General features: G+C 36.5%; 3 protein-coding genes across 4 annotated transcripts; all 3 read left to right on the plus strand.

Moving 5' to 3' along the window:
- The first annotated feature begins 1824 nt into the window (after positions 1–1824).
- LOC132054470 (uncharacterized) lies at positions 1825–11340 on the plus strand. Of its 2 annotated transcripts, none has more exons than XM_059446473.1 (3): positions 1825–2118; positions 10151–10928; positions 11021–11340. In XM_059446473.1, the coding sequence occupies exons 2-3, from the start codon at positions 10177–10179 to the stop codon at positions 11160–11162; spliced, it is 894 nt and encodes a 297-aa protein (XP_059302456.1). In that variant the 5' UTR covers positions 1825–2118; positions 10151–10176; the 3' UTR covers positions 11163–11340. The 2 variants fall into 2 exon arrangements, with proteins under 2 accessions (XP_059302456.1, XP_059302455.1); XM_059446472.1 differs by having other exon boundaries at positions 1826–2118; positions 10158–10928.
- Positions 3981–5415, plus strand: LOC132053838 (uncharacterized). The gene is made up of 3 exons (XM_059445936.1): positions 3981–5116; positions 5195–5292; positions 5336–5415. Exons 1-3 carry the CDS (start codon positions 4098–4100, stop codon positions 5413–5415), a joined length of 1197 nt encoding a protein of 398 aa, XP_059301919.1. The 5' UTR covers positions 3981–4097.
- LOC132054469 (uncharacterized) lies at positions 5362–6568 on the plus strand. Its single transcript, XM_059446471.1, has 3 exons — positions 5362–5507; positions 5590–5656; positions 5733–6568. The coding sequence occupies exons 1-3, from the start codon at positions 5443–5445 to the stop codon at positions 6294–6296; spliced, it is 696 nt and encodes a 231-aa protein (XP_059302454.1). The 5' UTR covers positions 5362–5442; the 3' UTR covers positions 6297–6568.
- Positions 11341–20246: the final 8906 nt, after the last annotated feature.

Raw genomic sequence — 20246 nt, forward strand, 5'->3', positions numbered from 1 at the left:
CTCGATAGAGTAGATATAATTATTTTGAGTTTTCTTTTTGAAATTACCGAGGGACGTCTCTTGGTAAATTAAATATGTAAAATTGAGTATTTAATAAATAATTATTTTATATTTTTTAAATAAAAAATAGCGATGGTGTCAATTGGTAAGTCCCTCGGTAATTGTTTAAAGTTTTTTTTTTTTTTTCGCTTATATTACATTTCTAGACTTATCATAAGAAAATTAACTAGTACCACTTATTTATTGTACCGAGTAAAAGTGTATAGTGATAGCACTCTAAAGAATGTTATAAGTGATAAGTTTAAAAAGTGATAGTATAAATAGAAGTGTTCTTAGTGGCATCCTTAATAAAAGTTAATGATTGTTTAGCTTATAAATTGACAATGATTAAAGTGCGTTGTATTAGAAGTATTGTTTAGTAATGTTAGTGATTGATAAGTCTATTATATAATAATTCTAGTAAGTAGAAGTATATTAGTGGTATTCTTAAGTAATACTGATTGATTAACTTATAAATCGATAATTATACTAAGTAGTATATAGTGCATGAGTGGTATCTTTAAGAAATATTATTTATTGATTAGCGTATACGTCAATAATTACAGTACGTGAAATTGTATTTGTGATATTAATCTATTATGTTACAACTACTTAATGAGTCCGAATGATTATTAAAGATCTGTAACAAAGTCTTAATATCATTAAAATATCGATTACAAAAATTCTACAAAGATGGCAGCTCATCGTTTCCTCAATTTAATTATCGCTACCATTACGACATCTTCCATCATTATCAATTATTGTCACTGCCTACCATTATTAACTCGTCACTACTCACAACCACCGCCATTATCAATTACTATAATCAACGTACAATGCCACTAGTCACTATTTACAATCATCACCACCAACCACCATTTTTACAACACACCATCGTTCATGACTACCGCAATCACCACAATCACCACCACTATATATCGTTTATCACCGTCATCCTTCACCACTATGTATCGTCAATCACCGTCATCATTTACCAACATTATTAGCTATCACTATCAATCGCCACCACCAACTACTACCAAGATAAGTTTAGTGATTCTTGATTTGTTTGGAGATAATTTGGTTTGACATTCCCAAACAAAATTTTATTTTCACTCTTTTATGATAAATTCATCTTTTATTAAAACAATCTCAATTTTGTCTTCACAAATATATAATATATCTTTTGTTAAGTTAAAATTTTATTCAACTTGATTCGATCTAAAATAGGCTAATTTGAGTTATCAATTTTTTTAAAGTAAATTGTTTTGCAAGTTTTCTACGAATTTGATGGTTATTATCTAAATTTAATATTTTTATTTACTTATTATCTCAAAGATTATAAATAGTTTAATACCCCCTCCGTTTCAATTTATGTGAACTTATTTTCTTATTAGTCCGTGTCAAAAAGAATGATCTCTTTGTATAATTGGAAACAATTTACCTTCATGCAATGATTTATAGCCACACAAAATATATGTGACTCATTTAACATTACAAGTTTAAAAGCTTTCTCTATTTTTTAAAATTTCGTGCAAAGTCAAATGAGTTCACATAAATTAAAACGGAGAGAGTATATACATTCCATTACCCATCCCATTTGTGTTAAAAAAAAAAAAATTAAAAAACTAAGGCTAGAATAAAAGACACTTAGGCGCTAGAACATAAGTGGAGCTGAAAAAAGTTGGGGAAAAAAAACAACAGCGGGAAACTTAGGCTCCATTTATTTTAGCCAAAAGAAAAATAGAGCACTTTTAACCTAACCATTCCATTTCCCCAAATTCTTTCATTCATTCGGAGGATTACAGAGAATGAGGACTACGTAATCACAGGCAAAATTCTTATTTTATGTGCTGCTCTCTTCTCAACGGCGCCACTTCAATCACAAGCAAAATTCTCAACGGCGCCACTTCAATCACGAACAGAGGAAAGCTAAGAGACATGAATTAGTTTGAGAATACAAGGCAGAAGATACCCAATTTGTGGAATTGGAAGCAACAGTGAACACAAAGCAAAAAAATTGACTTTGCAATTTCAAAGTGGAGACAAAGTTTGGGTTTTTTCTATATTCTTGAAGAGGTAAGGTTTATTATTTGAAGTCATTAATTACTGCAATTATTTTGAAGGAATTTGAAGTATTCTCGGCTTAAAATTTGTCATCTTTCTAGATTTTAATAGGAAATATCTTGATTGCATATGTTGCTTAAATTTCCTCTTTTTTATGTGCAAAGATATAAGTTTCAAACATTTTAGGCTTATGCTAAATGAATTCGATTTGGGGTTTTTTTGTGAGAGTATTTTCGCATTTTTGGCCTTTTTTTTTTTTTTTTTTTTTTTTTTTTTTTGAGGGGGGGGGGGGGGGGGGTTTAGCTTTAAATTGCCATAGGGTTTAGTTTTCTTTCTAGAAGGTCCAAATAGAGGGAAAAGGATAGCGAGGATTCATATTATTTATCGGACTAGTTTTGATTGAAGCATAGTTGTTGTTTGTGTACTGTGGTATTTAGAAGCTTTTCTATGAGATCTTCCCCCAAGCCCCTTGTTTTTAATTTGGAAGAATAAGATCAATTTCCTCTTTGAAATTCTAAAGAACAACTTATTTTTAAACAAAATGAAAAGCCTAAAACACTATTTATTTTGAAATGGAAGGATCATCTATTTTGAAAACAACTCTTCATCATATGTCAACTCTTCATCATGTAATCTTTTAAATATTAAGTATGCATGAAATTGTATATCGAATTTGGTTTATTTACTAGATCACTAAAGTGTGTACTAGATGTAGAATTACTCTATGCATCTTAAACTATTCATGTGGATTTGTTATTTGTACATGTAGATGGACAATGAACATCGTAGATGGATGTATGATAGGGTGTTACCTAATCGACGGGGGTTGAGGGATGAATTTAAGCAAGGCGTTGAGGGGTTTATTAATCAGGCAAATTTATTTTGTCAAAAGGATGGGACAATTAGGTGTCCTTGTGCAGATTGCAATTGTATAAAGTGGTTAAAACTCGAGGATGTTAGGGCTGATCTTTGTAGTAAGGGTTTTATGGACGACTATTATGTTTGGACTAGTCATGGAGAAATTGAGGGTAGTGCCGAATATTTGCAATCATAATTTTGTTGTTGGTGAAAGTAGTCAAGATCCTAGATTGCATGAAATGGTTATGGATGCTCTTGGGATGTACAATGAGGGTAACAACCAACAACCTGTTGATCAACCTCCCAATGAAGAGGCACAACGTTTTTATGCACAATTAGAGTCTGCTAGTCGTCCATTTTGCGAAGGCATGTCACACTCGCATTGTCACGTTGTCGTTAGATCGCTAAGTATTAAATCGGATGCGAATATTTCTATAGCGGGCATGAACGCTATGATTGAGCTTATGAAAGAACTTAATCCGAACTTAGACATACCCGATGATTACTATAAAGCAAAAAAATTGGTTTCCAAATTAGGTCTCTCGTCTATGAAAATTGATTGTTGTGAAAAAGGTTGCATGTTGTATTATAGGGATGATGCAGATTTAGAGAATTGCAAAGTTTGTGGAATATCTCGTTTTAAACAGCTTGCCCGGCGGTAAGAGGGTTGCGATTAAGGCGATGCATTATTTACCTCTTATACCAAGGTTAAAGAGGTTGTATGCATCACTGAGTTCTGCTCCTCATATGAGATGGCACTATGAAAATAGAAGGCCACCCGGTGTATTGTGTCATCCATCAGATGGAGAAGCATGGAAGCATTTCGATAGAACGTTTCCGGATTTTGCTAATGAACCAAGGAATATTCGATTGGGTTTGTGTGCTGATGGATTCACACCATTTTCTCGTCTCGGTTGCGCACCATATTCATGTTGGCCGCTTTGTCACACCGTATAATCTTCCACCGAGATGTGTATGACAAGTCCATATTTGTTCCTAACTTGCATTGTCCCGGTCCACGTAATCCAAAAAGTTTGATTGATGTATATTTGCAGCCTTTGATTCACGAGTTACAGACTTTGTGGCACGAAGGTGTTTTAACATACGACATATCAACCAAACAAAACTTCAACATGCGTGCTGCTCTTATGTGGACTATTAATGATTTCCCTGCCTATGGAATGTTGTCAGGGTGGATGACTGCTGGCAAATTAGCTTGTCCTTGTTGTATGGAAAACACTAAATCGTTCACTTTAAAACACGGGGGCAAGAATTCATGGTTTGATTGTCACCGTCAGTTCTTACCAATGGATCATGAGTTTAGGAGTATGAGAAATGCATTCAGGAAGAATAAAACTGAACATGACTTACCACCGCCAACATTGTCAGGGGAGCAAATTTGGGAGAGGGTTAGGGACTTGCCTAAGGTGACAGAAACTCCACCTTCTAGATTAAATGGATATGGGGTTGAGCATAATTGGACGAAACAGAGCATATTCTGGGAGTTACCTTATTGGAAGCATAATCTTCTCCGACATAATCTTGATGTCATGCATATTGAAAAGAATTATTTTGATAATCTGTTTAATACAGTGATGGATGTTAGGGACAAGACAAAAGATAACATAAAGGCCAGGAAGGACTTAATGGAATATTGTAGGCGACCAGAATTGCACCTACAACAATCAAAAAATAAAAATAAGATCGCCAAGCCAAAGGCCAGTTATACATTCACTTTGGAGGATAAACGAAAGATTTGTGAGTGGATAAAGAGTTTGAGGATGCCCGAGGGGTATGCGTCCAACTTGGGTAAGCGTGTAGATGTGGTAGAAGGAAAGTTGGTGGGTATGAAAAGTCATGATTGCCATGTTTTCATGGAAACTTTAGTTCCTATTGCATTTCGTGGCTTACCCGAAAGAATATGGAAACCAATTACAGAGATTAGTTTGTTCTTCAAAGAGTTATGTTCCAACACATTGAGGGAAGATACTCTACTTTTGATGAATCAGAACATTCGTGTAACCTCATGTAAGCTGGAGAGATTTCTTCCATGTGGTTTCTTTGATGTGATGGAACATCTTCCGGTCCATCTTGTACAAGAGGCACTACTCGGAGGCCCAGTTCAATATAGATGGATGTACCCTTGGGAGAGGTAACTATTATAAATTATTATTTAATTTTTGAATATTGAATAATTCTTGTAGTTCCTATCTAACTTGAAGTTATACAGGAAAATTGGCAAATGTAAACGGTTTGTGAAACAGAAGAATAGGATCGAGGGATCTATATGTGAGGCCTATCTTGCTTTGCGCGGAAACCTCTCACTTCGTTCTTATTATTTTGAGAAACACATTCCATGTTTGAGAAATAGGCCAACTCGAAACGATGAAGGTGAGAATGATCCTTTGGCCCCGCCAAAATCCATATTCAATCGACCGTGCCGGGTTCTAAAACTATTAAAAGAAGACTCTAATCGATATGGAGAAAAAATCAGCCACAACACATGTATTGTTGAATTGCCCGGAAGTTCAACCATATTATAAGTATGTTTCGAATTATATTATTGAGTTTTTCAAAATAATCCATACTAATATGTCACTGACAAGCGTTAAATGTGTTGGACAGTTTGTTCGTGGGTATGTATGGCTATGCTCCTGTTTATTCCGAGTTTAGCGAGTGGTTCAAATGTTATGTAAGTGTTAAGCTATAAAATTCAACTATATTTCATTTTTTATAAACTATAATTTTTTTTTTTTTTTTACCACTAGGTCCATGATCCAAATAATGGCATAGCTGACCAATTTCTGAAAGATATAGCTTGGGGACCAGACCCTTATGTCAAAACAATGAAAAAATACAATGTCAATGGTTACAAATTCCGTACTGAAGAAAGCTCCAAGCATTATAAAAGCAATAATAGCGGAGTTTGGGTTAAAGGGGACACTAACAATCAGGATGGAGATATTGATTATTATGGTGTGCTCCAAGAGATTTTAGAACTAGAGTATCCTGGTTGGCCATACAAAAAGTTGATACTTTTTCGTTGTAAGTGGTTTGACCCAACACCAAAAACTGGTACAAGGATAGATCCACATTACAAAATTATTGAAGTTAAGCATACAAGGCAGTATGGAAGCTATGATCCTTTTGTCATTGCACAAAATGTCAAGCAAGTGTATTATGCTCCTTATCCATTGCGTAGGGATAAATCGGATTGGTGGGTTGTTATTAAAACAAAGCCTGTGGGTCGTGTGGAAGTCGAGAATGCTTTGAATGTTGCATACCAAAATGACATATCGAGTGTTCAAGAAACGATAGGACGAGAGAATTAGAAAATGAATTGGAGCATCCCGACAAAGATATATGAAGAAATTGATCTCGGGGAAGGAACTTCCATGGCAAATGAAGAGGAAGAACTATCTGTTGATGATGAGTACTCTTCTTATGAGGAAGATCCAGCAAACAGTAGCGACACAAGTGAAGAGGAAGAATTACCTGTTGAAAATGAAATAAGCGAGGAGGAAGAAATAAGCGAAGAATTATCTGTTGATGATGAGTACTCTTCTTCTTAGTCCCGTGCCCTAAACTCTCAACCCTGAATGTTCTTTGGTTTGCAGGTTCGGGTTCAGGTTCTTGTTCTTGTTTGTGCTTATGATAAAATGGATGTTTTTCCAGTAGCACCAGTAGCAGTAGCAGTAGCTTCAACTTCTTTTTCAATGCCAGTTATTTGTTTTGGTATTCTGATTATTGTTCTTGTTGCTTCTTTTTTTTTTTTTTTTTTTTTTTAAGATCATCTTTTGTGACCAAGTGTTGGTAAAAAACGTAAAATATTTTTGAGATGTTAGAGAAAATTGCTTGTCTTAACTTGATACTACAAATAGCTAAAGTCTTTAGTAATTGGAATAACATTTCTCCATGATAATATACCTTTAGAGACAATTCCTCCTTATTGTCCTCTCTGAGGAGCGTTGGATTGAAGTAACTTCCGGACAATATTCAGATTTTGAATTATAAAGTTAGTATAGGTTATCTGCTTTGCTGAAAAGAGTAACTAAACATCTAGCCTTAAGAGTAACTAAACTCTTTTCAGTTGGCACTTTTTCTCCCCTGTAAACAGTGTGGATAATTTTTTGGATTTTGTTAGCTCCCTAGCTCTAGCACAGTAGGGTCTTAGGGGATATCTTTTTGGATCTTTTGACTGGTTTTACTGATTTTTGCTCCGCTAGCTTCATGTTAATTCTTGTTTGAAGCACTCTATGCTTAGTTGTAACCTCACATCTTCTTGATGCCATTCTCATACATTTTAATTACTTGCTTCCTCAAAAAAAAATAGATTATACTCGCTTTGCTTCTTCTATCAACCGTATTTTAATCCCCCCGTCCATGAAAATTTGTGGCTTTGAGATTAGACGAATTCGATTATTTTCTCACAAAAGGGATACATAGATGATAATATTCTGTGTAAATGCTCTTGTAACTCCTTTGCATAGCGTATGCTTTCATTTGTTTTCTTAAGATTAAACTCGTTTAAAAAGTCGATATAATGCATAGCCAAGTCCCAATTTGATTCACTCTTCTTAATGACTAGTAGTTTTAAGTTTAAGAAATGGTTTTCTTTCCGTTCTCATTCAACATAGCAATGAAGCCTATATATACAAATAGGTAGGAATGGCGGTATTTGAACCTGTGACTTCTATCTAAGGGTTCTACAAACTGGTTGCTTGGGCTAATTATTTGTTTATTCAGCTCTATGATCACCTTCAAGCTCCAAGCTTCGGTCCGTGAGCTTGAACTCATAAAGCTTGTTTTCTGCCTTTTGGAATGCCAGTATTTTCCTGTCTAATTCTTTGGACATGCTGTCAACTTTTCGCTTTTGTTCTTTGTTCCCCTCCCCGCCGAACCCACAAAGCTCTTAATTTTCCATGATAATATTTTAGAGACAATTCCTCCTTATCATGTCCTTGTTCATGCGACAACCAATCTTGACAAATCATGAGAAGTGGAGGACCATTAGCTCGACAAAATTGAACTCCTACTTTTAGAATCCATTCCTTGTGTAGAATATAAGGTCTCCATGGATGCCTCCGCATAAGCCTTCGGGCAACAATGTAATTTACCACCTCAACGTCAAGCCGCTACAAGCCGAAGAGTCATTGGAAAACTTTCATATGTAGGACCTTGAAACTTTTTCATGTTTGTATAATCTTGTCTTCTTGATGGGAACAAAAGATCTTCCATCTCATCATCTTGTGGAAAAGGGTCAAAAGTCCTTTTGAAGATCTTGGATTAAGAGATATTTTGCTACTCGGGTAATTCCTTTGTCTTCTCAGTTCAATGATTTGAGGCCGCAATTCTTCATCTCGTAGTTCGTCAATTCTTTTTGATATGGTCTCGGCACTTCGAATTGACTAGGATCCTACTATATATTCTTTTCTATTCCTAGTCGTCCGTCCTTCATCTTGAATCATGATTTCTTAGTTGATTGCATTTTTTCTCATATGATTTCCAAGTTATCTCCACTAAAGATGTAAGAAATTGAGCCAAAATGAATATTAGACAAATAATCAAATAGAACTTACAACTTAATACAAAGTGGATTTGGCATATCTAGCTAACATCCAAATTGAATCAATTTTAACCATGGTAGTGTCCCTTTAATAGTAGATTGATATGATGTATATTCAATTATTTAATACTCTCCAATAACATTCAAAGTTACATGTACTATTGTAGTACCATCTTATTATTTTCTCCGAAAAACTCTCTCGCTAAAGGTCACATCATCCTACTTTTCAAGTACTTGCTCATATTGACAAAGATCCTACTAACTTATGTACCTTTGTGTGTGTCCAAGTCCCATAACAACCAAATGGTGATCAAGCAAAGGAATCTTGTATAATTAGTTTTAATGGATTCTTCGTTTTTCAAGAACGTTCTTAGCAATACTATGCGGACTTTGATTGACATCAATCAAGAACTTAAATCATATTGCACCGAATGATTATGATTCATAGTGTTCTTATATGACAAAAAGATAGTAGGCTTGGCGTCGTTATGGATATACCTAAAATCTTTCCCAATATCTTTTTTTTCCACCATAGTCATCAAATAGATCATTCTTGAATTCTGTCCATGTGGAAGAACTTTTTGAACTAGACGCGACAAGACTCTTGCATTCTGTTTTTTTTTTCCTTGTGTGTTCCCCTGCTGGTGCACACCAGCAGCAACAAATGTTGCATTTATGTACACCTTTTACCTATTAGTAGCACCTTGTGCACCAACAGCAACCAAACCAAGGCTGCAAAGTGACAAAGACCAGGCTGCTCCTCTGATGCATGTCTGAGAGAGTCAGCAGTAGTAGAACCTGCTGCTGCTGCCCTATTCTAACTCCCATACCTGTTACAAAAATAGGAAACCAAATTTCCACCTGAAAACAGTGACAAACAGGCCCCTTTCTTGTAATTCCTCCTTGTAATTTCCTCCAGTTGTACAAGAAACTGAGAAACCAACAGCTCTGTATCTTTGACCCAGCTGAATAGACCACACCAGGTGCAGTAATTCATCAGAGCAAACAGCAACCACCAGGAGCCTTTTGTTCAAAGTTCCCAAAATTCATGTACCAATAACCACCAGGTTCAAAACCCAACTTAGTTGCAAAACTTGTGGTAATTTTCAAAGACTATTGAGATCTACAATTAGCAACTTATCAGTCTTTAGTATTAACCAAGAGATACACCAGGTTCTCTTTTGTTCTCATGCCATATTTCCTGAAAACCAACATTGCACCATACCATCTGTGCTGACCTGCAACTCTACATTCCAGCTTGCTCCAAAAATATGCAAGATGCCTAATCAAAATATGCGTTGACTAGTATTGGTGTTGGATTCTCTTAGTTTTTTTTTTTTTTTTTTTTTTTCGGAATAAACTTCAATCTCATTATGCGAATTATCTAATTACGGTGATGCTATATGAATATTACTCTTCCCTAACATACAAAGGATGCATAGTCGTGCACTAACATACAAAATGATGCATGTGAATATTAATTTTCTCTACTCTTTTTGTGCATTATGGGAGAAGATGAAATGTCCACTTCAATAAAAAAAAACTTAATCCTCAACATATTAGTTTTAACAATCTCATTATCCAGTAATTAGCTAATTTATTATGTTCTAACAATCTCAGTTTGCAGATGGCATCAAGTGATAAAAATGAGCGACATCGGAGTAATAGTTTGCCTGGGAAGAGTACTATTAAGAGTAAGCGTGGGAAGAATACTACCAAGAGTCAAGGAAAATCAACCGTCTCTACATCGAGGGCATCTCATTCTTCTATTCCACCATTGCATCCTCCTTCACATGGCCCGTCATCAAAGAGTAAAGAGAAATCAACTGTATCTACACCGAGTCCATCACTTTCTTCCATTCCACCAGTGCATCCTCCTTCACATGGCCCGTCATCAAAGAGTAAAGAGAAATCAACTATATCTACACCGAGTCCATCACTTTCTTCCATTCCACCAAAGGCATCCTCCTTCACAGGGGACGTCATCATTTTCACATTCTTTTTATGGTACTCTGCCTCCCCTAGGCTATAGCTTGATCCCTCCCCCGGGATATAGTCCAATGCCTCCACAAGGCTATTCCGGGATTTCACCTACTGCACCTTTCTACAATATGCCTCCCCCAGGCTGTTCCTCGATGCCTCCCTCTTATATAACTCCACCTGGAATGCATTCCGCTTACCTCGCTGCCATGGAACGATGTCCATCTCCAGAGACTCCTTCGTCAGAGGCCACTCGATCAGCCAGTCCACGCCTTTCTAGGCTAAATGTTGGATCGAGAAATTCTGAGGCATCTCCTAGCCGTTCTTCTACTCCGTCTTCAGTTGATGGTCCAAATCTTCCATCACCTGGAAAGTTAGATCATCTACGGAGGGTGCGCATCATCGCTGATGGAGAAGGGTAAGTTTATTCTTTATTACATTCTAATTCCTCTATTATTTTCTAATTATTGAGTTAACAATTTTAAATGTTTTAAAATTGTTATTTTGCAGTTTTATCCTTCTAGGCCACCGCAAATGCAATCTCAACAAAGAATACAAAAACTTTATAGTGGTGCCTTCGCGACGTGGGGTGAAGTGCCGTGTCATACGCAAAGCAGCGATCCTTAATGAGTTTATGGTATGTATTTGGTAGAGTTGATAAAGAAAAATCACAAAGAAAAGGGAAATCTTTCATGTTTAAAAAGTGTGACCGAGTTTTCCAAACTAGACACTACTTCTATGTAAACAGATTGCTTATTAGAAAATCTGAACCCAGCAAGTTGCTGATGAACTTAGCAACAAGTATTAACAGTTTGCTGTAGATTCTAATGTGCTGTGCTATCGACAAAGACTATCGGATTCGTGTCTGAATGAGAATTACACTGAACTTGGGAAAATAGAAAATGAACGTATCAGGTTACTGTGATTTTCATAGTGTTATCTACTCATCAAAATCAGATCAACCTGACAGGATGATCTTTAATCCTTAATTACAGAGATCATACAGATTTCATCGTCTAATTTTGTGTTCTTAGTGTAGGCACTTCCGGACATCTGTTTCTCTGATGTTTGTTACATATTTGTTTGCGTAAAAGTGTACATGGAACCCCGTCGAGGATAATGTTATTAGAAGTAATTTTACAAAGAAGGCGAGTTCTCGGTTGTCAAACATTTTTTTTAACTTTGTTTATTTCAGCTCGAAAAAAAGGTCAAAAACACATACGGCTTGGGACGGAAAAGAATTTGGGAGGAGCTTAATCAATTACGTGGCTACGCCGGAGTTTCAAAAGAAGAGCGCCCGGACAAAGGCTTTAAGTTGTGCAAGCTCGAAAGTCCGAGAAGGGTGGCTCATTGCACACTTGTGGTTCGGTGTCCATGGGGAATGCTAGGAGGAAATTGGTAATTGTTTAACCATTTGGATGGTAGCAAATACAATTACAAATAATGACAAAAAACATTAACTTTGTTTATTTCATTTGCAGCAAGTTACTCTTGGTAGACCACCCAATCGTCATGAGGTATGGAAGAAGACACATACGAAAATTGAAGACGGAAAGAAGTTTGGGTCGAGCCACGTTATGTTGTTTGGTTTCTCCAAAAATTGTGGAACGAGATTTGGATACCTATGTAAGCTCTAAACTTATGTGAAATATATTTGACTAGTAATATTGTTTTTATGGTTATTTGTAAGACATAAGACAACTGATCACTTAAATACTACAAATAAAACATTTAATGCTTATTCATGAACTATAAAATGTGTTTCATTATGAATTATTATGGATTGTCAATGTCAATGTCAGTATGTAAGTTAAGAAAAGCACTTAATGCCTGATATCATCGACAAAGCTTAGTCTTTTGTCAAATACACTAAAATATTCAAGTAATGTAAAATATGGTAGAGCTTTCTATTAGTTGTGTTTGTTGGAAGTATAGTTTAGTTTAGAAAGATAGTCGTAAGCATTTTATGTCTCATTTGTTAGTAGCAAAGCTTTTTGTTTTCCACTTTGGTTTATTCTATGGACACAAAATGGAGATCATATTAAGCATTCGGGCTTATAAAATCAGAACTTCCTTAGAAGTCTGATATATTAGCAGTTAGACACAAGGCAATTTGAGTATTTTTACTGATATCCATTTTACTGCTATAATATTACATAGTAGTTTTTTGTTGTTGCTAGACCTGTAACAGAGAAAAGTAGAGGTTAATCTTACCTATCACATTATTATTTATGTATTGGCCAAGGAGAGTTGTAAAACGTTATCTTCGTAGCTTAACATGTAATATGCAAAAGCATTTTCCATTTGATTAACGAGGAAGATTTGGGCAGTTGGTATTGGTGTGAATCTTATCTTGTATTTTTTGTTTTTCCCTTTTCAGAATTTATTTTATATTGTTTATTTTTTTTTGGTAAACGATGGAACCATTTTATTACCAAGAGCAATGAGGCGCAGAAAAAACTAATGCTTGGACAGAGTCCCAAGTTATCAGTGACAGCAACAGCAAACAACATTTCCTCTCTCGACACTATCTTACGGATAGAAATTTAACTGACTAAGTCTAGCAGCTAGTTTCGGTTTGGCCATCCTACATAGTCTCCCGTACTATTAATCTAATCAGCACTTCTGCTCTCCTTTGTTTCTGTTGGAATGCATGATGATTTCTCTCTTGCCAGATGAAATATATGGTCCCAGCCAGAACAATTATGAGCATTTCATCTTTTGCGCCCTTGCCATTAGCATAGAATATTATCCATTTTTCCTTATGGTAAGACATTCCTATGATATCCTTGCCATTCCTTATATTTATATATATTGGAAAATGATCTTATTCACATAATGGGCATATATGATCAATCATACCCCAAATATGAAGCCTATCTCTTGTGTATATTTTTCCCCGTATTGCAATGTAAAGTATAAAGATCCATTTGGCATACTGTTTATTTATATACTAAAGTTTACTTTTGTAACACCCCGTAAACTTGAACTAGGTGTGAGTATGTAAATATCTAGTGTTAAGATGATATTTTATCTATATGAATCAATTCTTGATGAATTCGGGTGGAGGATGGTCGTTTTGAAGTCAAACCAACTAGTGAAGTTCTTAAGGGCTCTTAAATTCGCCTAAGTTTTGATAGGTCTGCCTTCTAGGCGATTTTCGTGAAATTCTGTTAAGAATTTGGAAAATATTCCTCAAATACAAGTTGTAGATCCTTGAAAGAGCTTTCCAACGGTATATTATGGGTCTTGAACGGAGCTATGTACAAAAAGTTATGACCGTTTTACTGAAGCCTGTCCGCACTGGAAATTTGATCTGCGTTACGGACCGTCCTGCAACACAAGTTACGGACTGTCCCTTGGTCAGTTCCCAAAAATTTCCAGAAACTCACTGGAAATTTCCACCAAGTTACGGTGCCAAGTTACGGGCCGTAACATGTGTTACGGACCGTCCCTTGGGGCCGTAACTTGGTCCGTCAAGTACGTTTTTGGCTGATCTAACTTCAGGAGGCCATAACCCCATTATTTATTGGGAATTTGGAGAAACTCAAAGAACGAAAGTTGTAGATAATTGAAATACCTTTCCAACCATAGGTCGTGGGCCTCCATGTGACATCGGGACAAGGAGATATGAACGTTTTAAGACAGAAAGGTCAAGTTGTTGGCCCAACCCAATTCAAAACCGGGTCAGGCCCATTTCCCTTGGTATTTAAGGGAAATGTTCAGCCCTAGCAGCCACATTTCCCCTACCAAAGGTTCAGAATTTTTAGAGAGAGAGAGAGAGGAGATTTAGAGAGAGAAAGTGATGATTCAATCAAGTTCGAGGCCCCGAATCCCGAGGCTCGTGAAGGGTAAAGTGTAGAACAAGTTGTTGCCGTCATTATAAGCTAAAAATTGAACTTGGGGATGTTGTTTTCTGGTATCTGCCCATATAAGGTATGTCTAATATTTTAATGATGTTTTTATCCTTATCATTGATAGATTTGACGAGTTAGAATAGAGAAAATGGCATTGAAAGTTCGGTTATAATTTTTGGATATCAAATGATTTGTGGACTGTTTTGGTATGATTAAATGGATAGTATTGGTTGGATATTGATATAAAATAATTGTGAATGTTGTTGGTAAGTTGTTTTTCTTGAAATTGGGAGAATAAGGTGTATGAAGATATTGTATACAAAGTGTATACCGGGCTGTTTTGTGACGATATTTGGGGGCTGTTTTTATATGATTTCGTGGCTGTTTTGGTAATAAATTTCGTGGCTGTTTTGTGATAAATTTCGTGGTTGTTTTGGTGATAAAATTCGTGGCTGTTTTGGGGCTGTTTTGTGATAAAATTCGTGGCTGTTTTGGTAATAAATTTCGTGGCTGTTTTGTGATAAATTTCGTGGCTGTTTTGGGGCTGTTTTGTGATAAAATTCGTGGCTGTTTTGGAGCTGTTTTGTGATAAAATTCGTGGCTGTTTTGGTAATAAATTTCGTGGCTGTTTTGTGATAAATTTCGTGGTTGTTTTGGTGATAAAATTCGTGGCTGTTTTGGTATGATTTAATGGATATGATTAGTTGGATATTGATATGAAATAATTATTGATGTTGTTGTTGATGATGTTGATAAGTTGTTATCTTGAATTTGGAAGCATAAATATTATTCAAGACTCTTTAAATGAATGAAAGAAAAAGCAATATGTTCATGTTTCTTGAACTCTAATTCATGTCTAAATGGTGGTTGATGTGTGTGGGACAAACCCACATTATACCTAGATGACAACAAACCTTATATATGTATAAGCTATTATGAATGTTTTCCTCTATGAGGGATATTTAGTAATGCTACTTAATTGTTGGTAATGACCTTCTCATTGGTGAATTGGGACATGACAATCTTTGTAAAGAAGTTGCGTTTTCAAAATATTGGTTGGAATGACTTATCATTTCGACACGCATTTAAGGTTATTGATGGTGTGACTACTTTGAGACGAATTGTGAATCGAATCCTTATGCCATGAACTTTGTTGTTGTGTTTGCCTTCTATTCGGGAGGAAGAGTAGCCACTATGGATCCTAGTGTATTAATTGCCTTGCCATTCGGGAGGAAGAGTGGCCACTTCCGGTTCGCTACCGGGGTGCATTAATGGCCTTGCTATTCGGGAGGAAGAGTAGCCACCGTGAATCCATACTCCGGTGATTGCGCAAGTTGTGCCTTGCTATTCGGGAGGAAGAGTAGCCACCGTGAATTCATATTCCGGTGTATTACGTAGTGTTGTTGATATTGAGTTGGGCTTATACGGGCATGACATCCATCCTTATTATCGATAAGCATAATTGCAAATCGGGATTTTGAAATGACTTGATAAACTAAACAAATGATATTGAGAACAAATGATATATGTTCATGTGTGGTGCGCTATGCGCGACGTGATTGATTCTTCGCGTTGGCATGTGTAATATTCGTAATCTCTCATGGAACTTTGTTGACAATCATAATCACTCGAAAGGCATAATTAAAAGTTGTAACTTAACAAAAGACTTCATAATCGGTTTTGATAATTCTTATGGAGATACATATGTTGAATACTTGTTTATATATTGATTAATGGATTTGTAAACCGTGGAATAAGTGATATTAAGAATCATCAACTTTTATACTATCTTTTAATCGATTTCTTTTGTGTATTATTATATTTTATTTTTTTATATATTACTTGTTGTCCCCGAGGCACTCACTGAGTACGAAAGTACTCAGGCATACCATTGTTGTTTTTGATGGTATGTTAGGTAACGAAGAAGAGCAGGTTCGTGATACTTTCGACGCTAAGAGGACTATCGATTTGGTGATCCCACATTCTTGTTCGTAACACTTCCCGCTTTCGCTATTATTCTCGATTTCCGGGCTGCGTCCCGAAGTTTGACGATTGTTATGTCTCTTAGAAGCTCCATAGATAGTTGTCGAATTGTGGGTAGATTGTCAAAGTCTCGTATTTTTTGCCACGTTTATGACTATGACTTATAAAGATCCATTTAATTCATGGATGATGTGTTACATTTAATTTATAAATTGTTGGAAAGTTGAACTTTTATCATTATTGTGTTGTTTAGGTTCTTCCGATGTTGTTCGTGATATGGGTTTTGGGGCGTGACACTTTTTATGTAGAATCGGTATAATCAAGCGATGGAGGAGCTCACTAGAGTCACGACCGATGATCAAGGCAATACAATCATGCCATCGGAGGAACAAACTATCTCCTTGGTTGGACGTGGTCGGCGGCGTGAATAAGGGAAGAGCATACGGCCTTTGCTCCGAGAAGAACTTTCACCGCCTCCGTTGGATTGCAAGGTATAGGAAGTTCGCCACCGTGTCAAATGAGCAAATGAGGAGATGCGACATGAACTTCGGAACTTGCTAGGAATTATGACGAGGAACGTAAGAAAAGGTTGGAGGAGGAGAGACGCAGATAAATCTTGAGTCGATGTCAAAGAACTCAAGAATCGTGTGTAACCTCATCAAGTTGCCTCGCTCTCCGCCCCCGAGCCCCGATCATGATGATGGTGAGGATGTAGAGGATCGAGGAGGATCGGGAGCATGGAGAGGCCGAAATGGAGTATTAGGTGTCCGTTGTTATTTTTGTTCTAACTTATGTTATTTTGGATTGTTTGAAGTCTAGTGGGATGCTTTTGATATATGTTTGGATAACGTTGACATTGGTTGGATTCGTACGTTTTTTGTTGGCTTAATTTTAATGTTTGAATTATTTTGATGTGTTTTTATTATTGTTTTGATGGTTGTTGTTGGATGCGTTTCGATTCTTATTGAATCGCCTATCGAAATGTTTTTTACAATAGGTGCTACGATTGAAAAATAGGCAATGCTTGCCAAAATATTACCGAAATATTGAGGGACTTACCGATATAGTCCCTCGGAATATGTGTAATTGTAAATCTCGTATTTTCGTGTGACCGAGGGACGTCCTCGTTATTTTTCAAATATCAAAGTGCTTTTCATTTAGCTTACCGATGGACATTCCTCGCAAAATGAAAAATATAATTGTTAAATATTTATATTTATCGAGGGTTGTCCCTCGGTGTATTTAAAAATTTAATTTGATTAAAATTAATATACCGATTGTCCCTCGCAAATGATATATCAATATTATATATATTTTTTAAGTATCGAGAGTCGTCCCTCGGTATATTTAATTTTGCTTGAAGATGATGGAAGGGAAGTACCGAGGGATGTGTGAGGGTCTCCATCGGTATTTGCCGAGAGTGTCCCTCGGTATTATTTACCAAGGGTCAAATTCCCTACGAGCCTAGTACCGATGGTGTCCCTCGGTAAATCCTGTTTATCGATGGACGTCCCTCGGTAAATTCCCTAGGTAAATCAGGATTTTTTAGTAGTGATATAAGGAGTCGCCATCTAATTATTTTAACGGTGACTTAGGACACCTAATTATTAACTAAGTAATGCTAAACTAATCTTCAATTTTAAAGGTCTTACTAACCTAATAAATTCTAGGTAAGGGTTCTAAATATCCTAATGGGAAGGTCTTAGGTATCCATTAGAATCCGTTAATTACGCTAACCGGCCAAACTTAGGTTAATATAATATAGGCAAAAGTACATAAAATAATAGATTGGTAAAGACTTATGAAAAATTTTGTATATTTTTTAGTATGAACGGTTGGAGAGCTTACACTTAGAGGTAGCATTAAGTCGAATGATTTGAAAAACTATTTGATAGCTAAACGAATTATGAAAGATATAAAAAAAAATAAAAAATAATAATAAAAAAAACTGATTCTAATTTGGCATTAACAGGCAGCTTTTAAAAAAACTGATTTGACTCAAAGCCCCAAAGTTAATTGTGAAACAAAAATAGACTCAAATCTTACGAATGAACTGAATCCTACAACTTTTTTATCACGTTAATTTTGAAAGTTATAAGAAATCTTATTTATCTTTGCACTTAAACAACAACCTATTTTCAAGAGAAATTTCAACGACACATTCAAATCATTACAAATATCTTCAGCTTCCCTTTGAAAAATATATAGTTGATTTTGAAGCTTTTAGAGTCATAAAAACCGTAGTCGAACCATTCAGGAGGTGAGCTCAATTAAGTTTCGAAAATAATAATCCTTCTTAAGATTTTATAAAAAAAAAAACTAATATCCCCATTACCCCTCTAATAGTTAAAGTATTCTAATGTTTAAGGCTGGTAGTTCTAAATAAGTAAGATATACAATCAAAACTTAGAACAAACCGAGACAATTAATCACAAGAGAGAATTAAACAATGCAGTAGGTATTCTCCCCTTCCTCCCTCTTTTTCTCATTTTCATTCAGACCATTTCCAGGCAAGGAAGAGGAGCAAATTAAGAAGCAAATGAAAATCCCAGATTTCCTCCATGTTTCTGTTCAGATGTGTTCGAAGGAGCGAGAGAAGTGAATGAAAATGCGCATTCAAGGTCTAGTGACGGCATAGTCTCAAAATGAGACCGCTTGGACAATGAGTCTTTATGAAGACTCCATTTGGCTCTGAAGTGTACATGTAAAAAAAAAGAAGAATAAAGATTAGCACGCATACAGGCGTGTCACACCCCAATTTCCGATAGGGTGTGATGGGCACCCGACCCTTATCCAGGGCCGAGCGAACCCTCAGATTATCGTATCACACATACTCACATTGGGCCCATGGCCAAATCATAAATACATAATTTCAAATCAAATACAAACTTGCGAATGTACAAAATGCGTAATATCACATATCACAAAATGACGGCTTATGAGCCGCTCACAACCGACATCGATGCATATGACTCGCCGCAAAGTCTCTAACATGACTCGGATATCATAACATGCACAAACTCGACTCGGCGAAGACTCGGAACAAGTGGAGCTCGCCAACGTCGCCGGAACATTTCGCTAGTGTCTTTAGCTCACCTGGGTATACCTGCGCGGCTTGAAACGCAGCCCCCGAGGAAAGGAGGTCGATGACGAATATGTACCGAGTATGTAAAGCGTAAATACGTAACCATAGGAACAAAATACGAAGATAGACATAATATGCAAAGTATCAAAATATGTAATTAAAATGCAAATCATGCACACGCTCTTAGAACGGTGGTCGCCCGCTGTCGTTGGCGCCACGCCACAAAGATCACACCGAAGATTTCGCATCTCCGTAACCCGACAAATCCCCGTAACACATCATAGCCACCATCACACCATAACACAAAGATCACACCAAACGGAACCCGGCCCTCGGAGAGGAGCTCGAGAACCGTAACACAAAGATCACACCGAATTCATCATAATGCGCACGAAGCTTACCGGCCCGGGACTCGGTGAAGGAGGTATAACTATGAGCACGAGCGGAGTCGTGAGCATACATATGCATAAAATCACATTCATAAATCATTAAGTAAGTAAGAAATCCATATGCGAAAGTCCAAACGAAAGCGAAATTTACCTTTTTCCGAAGATCGTCCGAAATGAGCATAAGAAGGTCGCGGGCCCCACGGACGGGTGTCGACCCCCGCCCGAGCCCAACTAGGGTAAGTAGGGGAAAGTTATGTCTTGTGAACATACATATTATGTTTGGGGGCGTTCCGAGCTCGTATGTAAAAGTTACGGACGTTTGAAGTTCGGGACCCTTTTGTAGTCAAATTCTTTATAAACCTTTGAAATTCATTCTTTTGAAAACATGAAAATCTTATTTTGGTCCTGTCAAAGAATAGATT

This window comes from Lycium ferocissimum, chromosome 4, assembly GCF_029784015.1.
Source record: "Lycium ferocissimum isolate CSIRO_LF1 chromosome 4, AGI_CSIRO_Lferr_CH_V1, whole genome shotgun sequence".
Lineage (NCBI taxonomy): Eukaryota > Viridiplantae > Streptophyta > Magnoliopsida > Solanales > Solanaceae > Lycium > Lycium ferocissimum.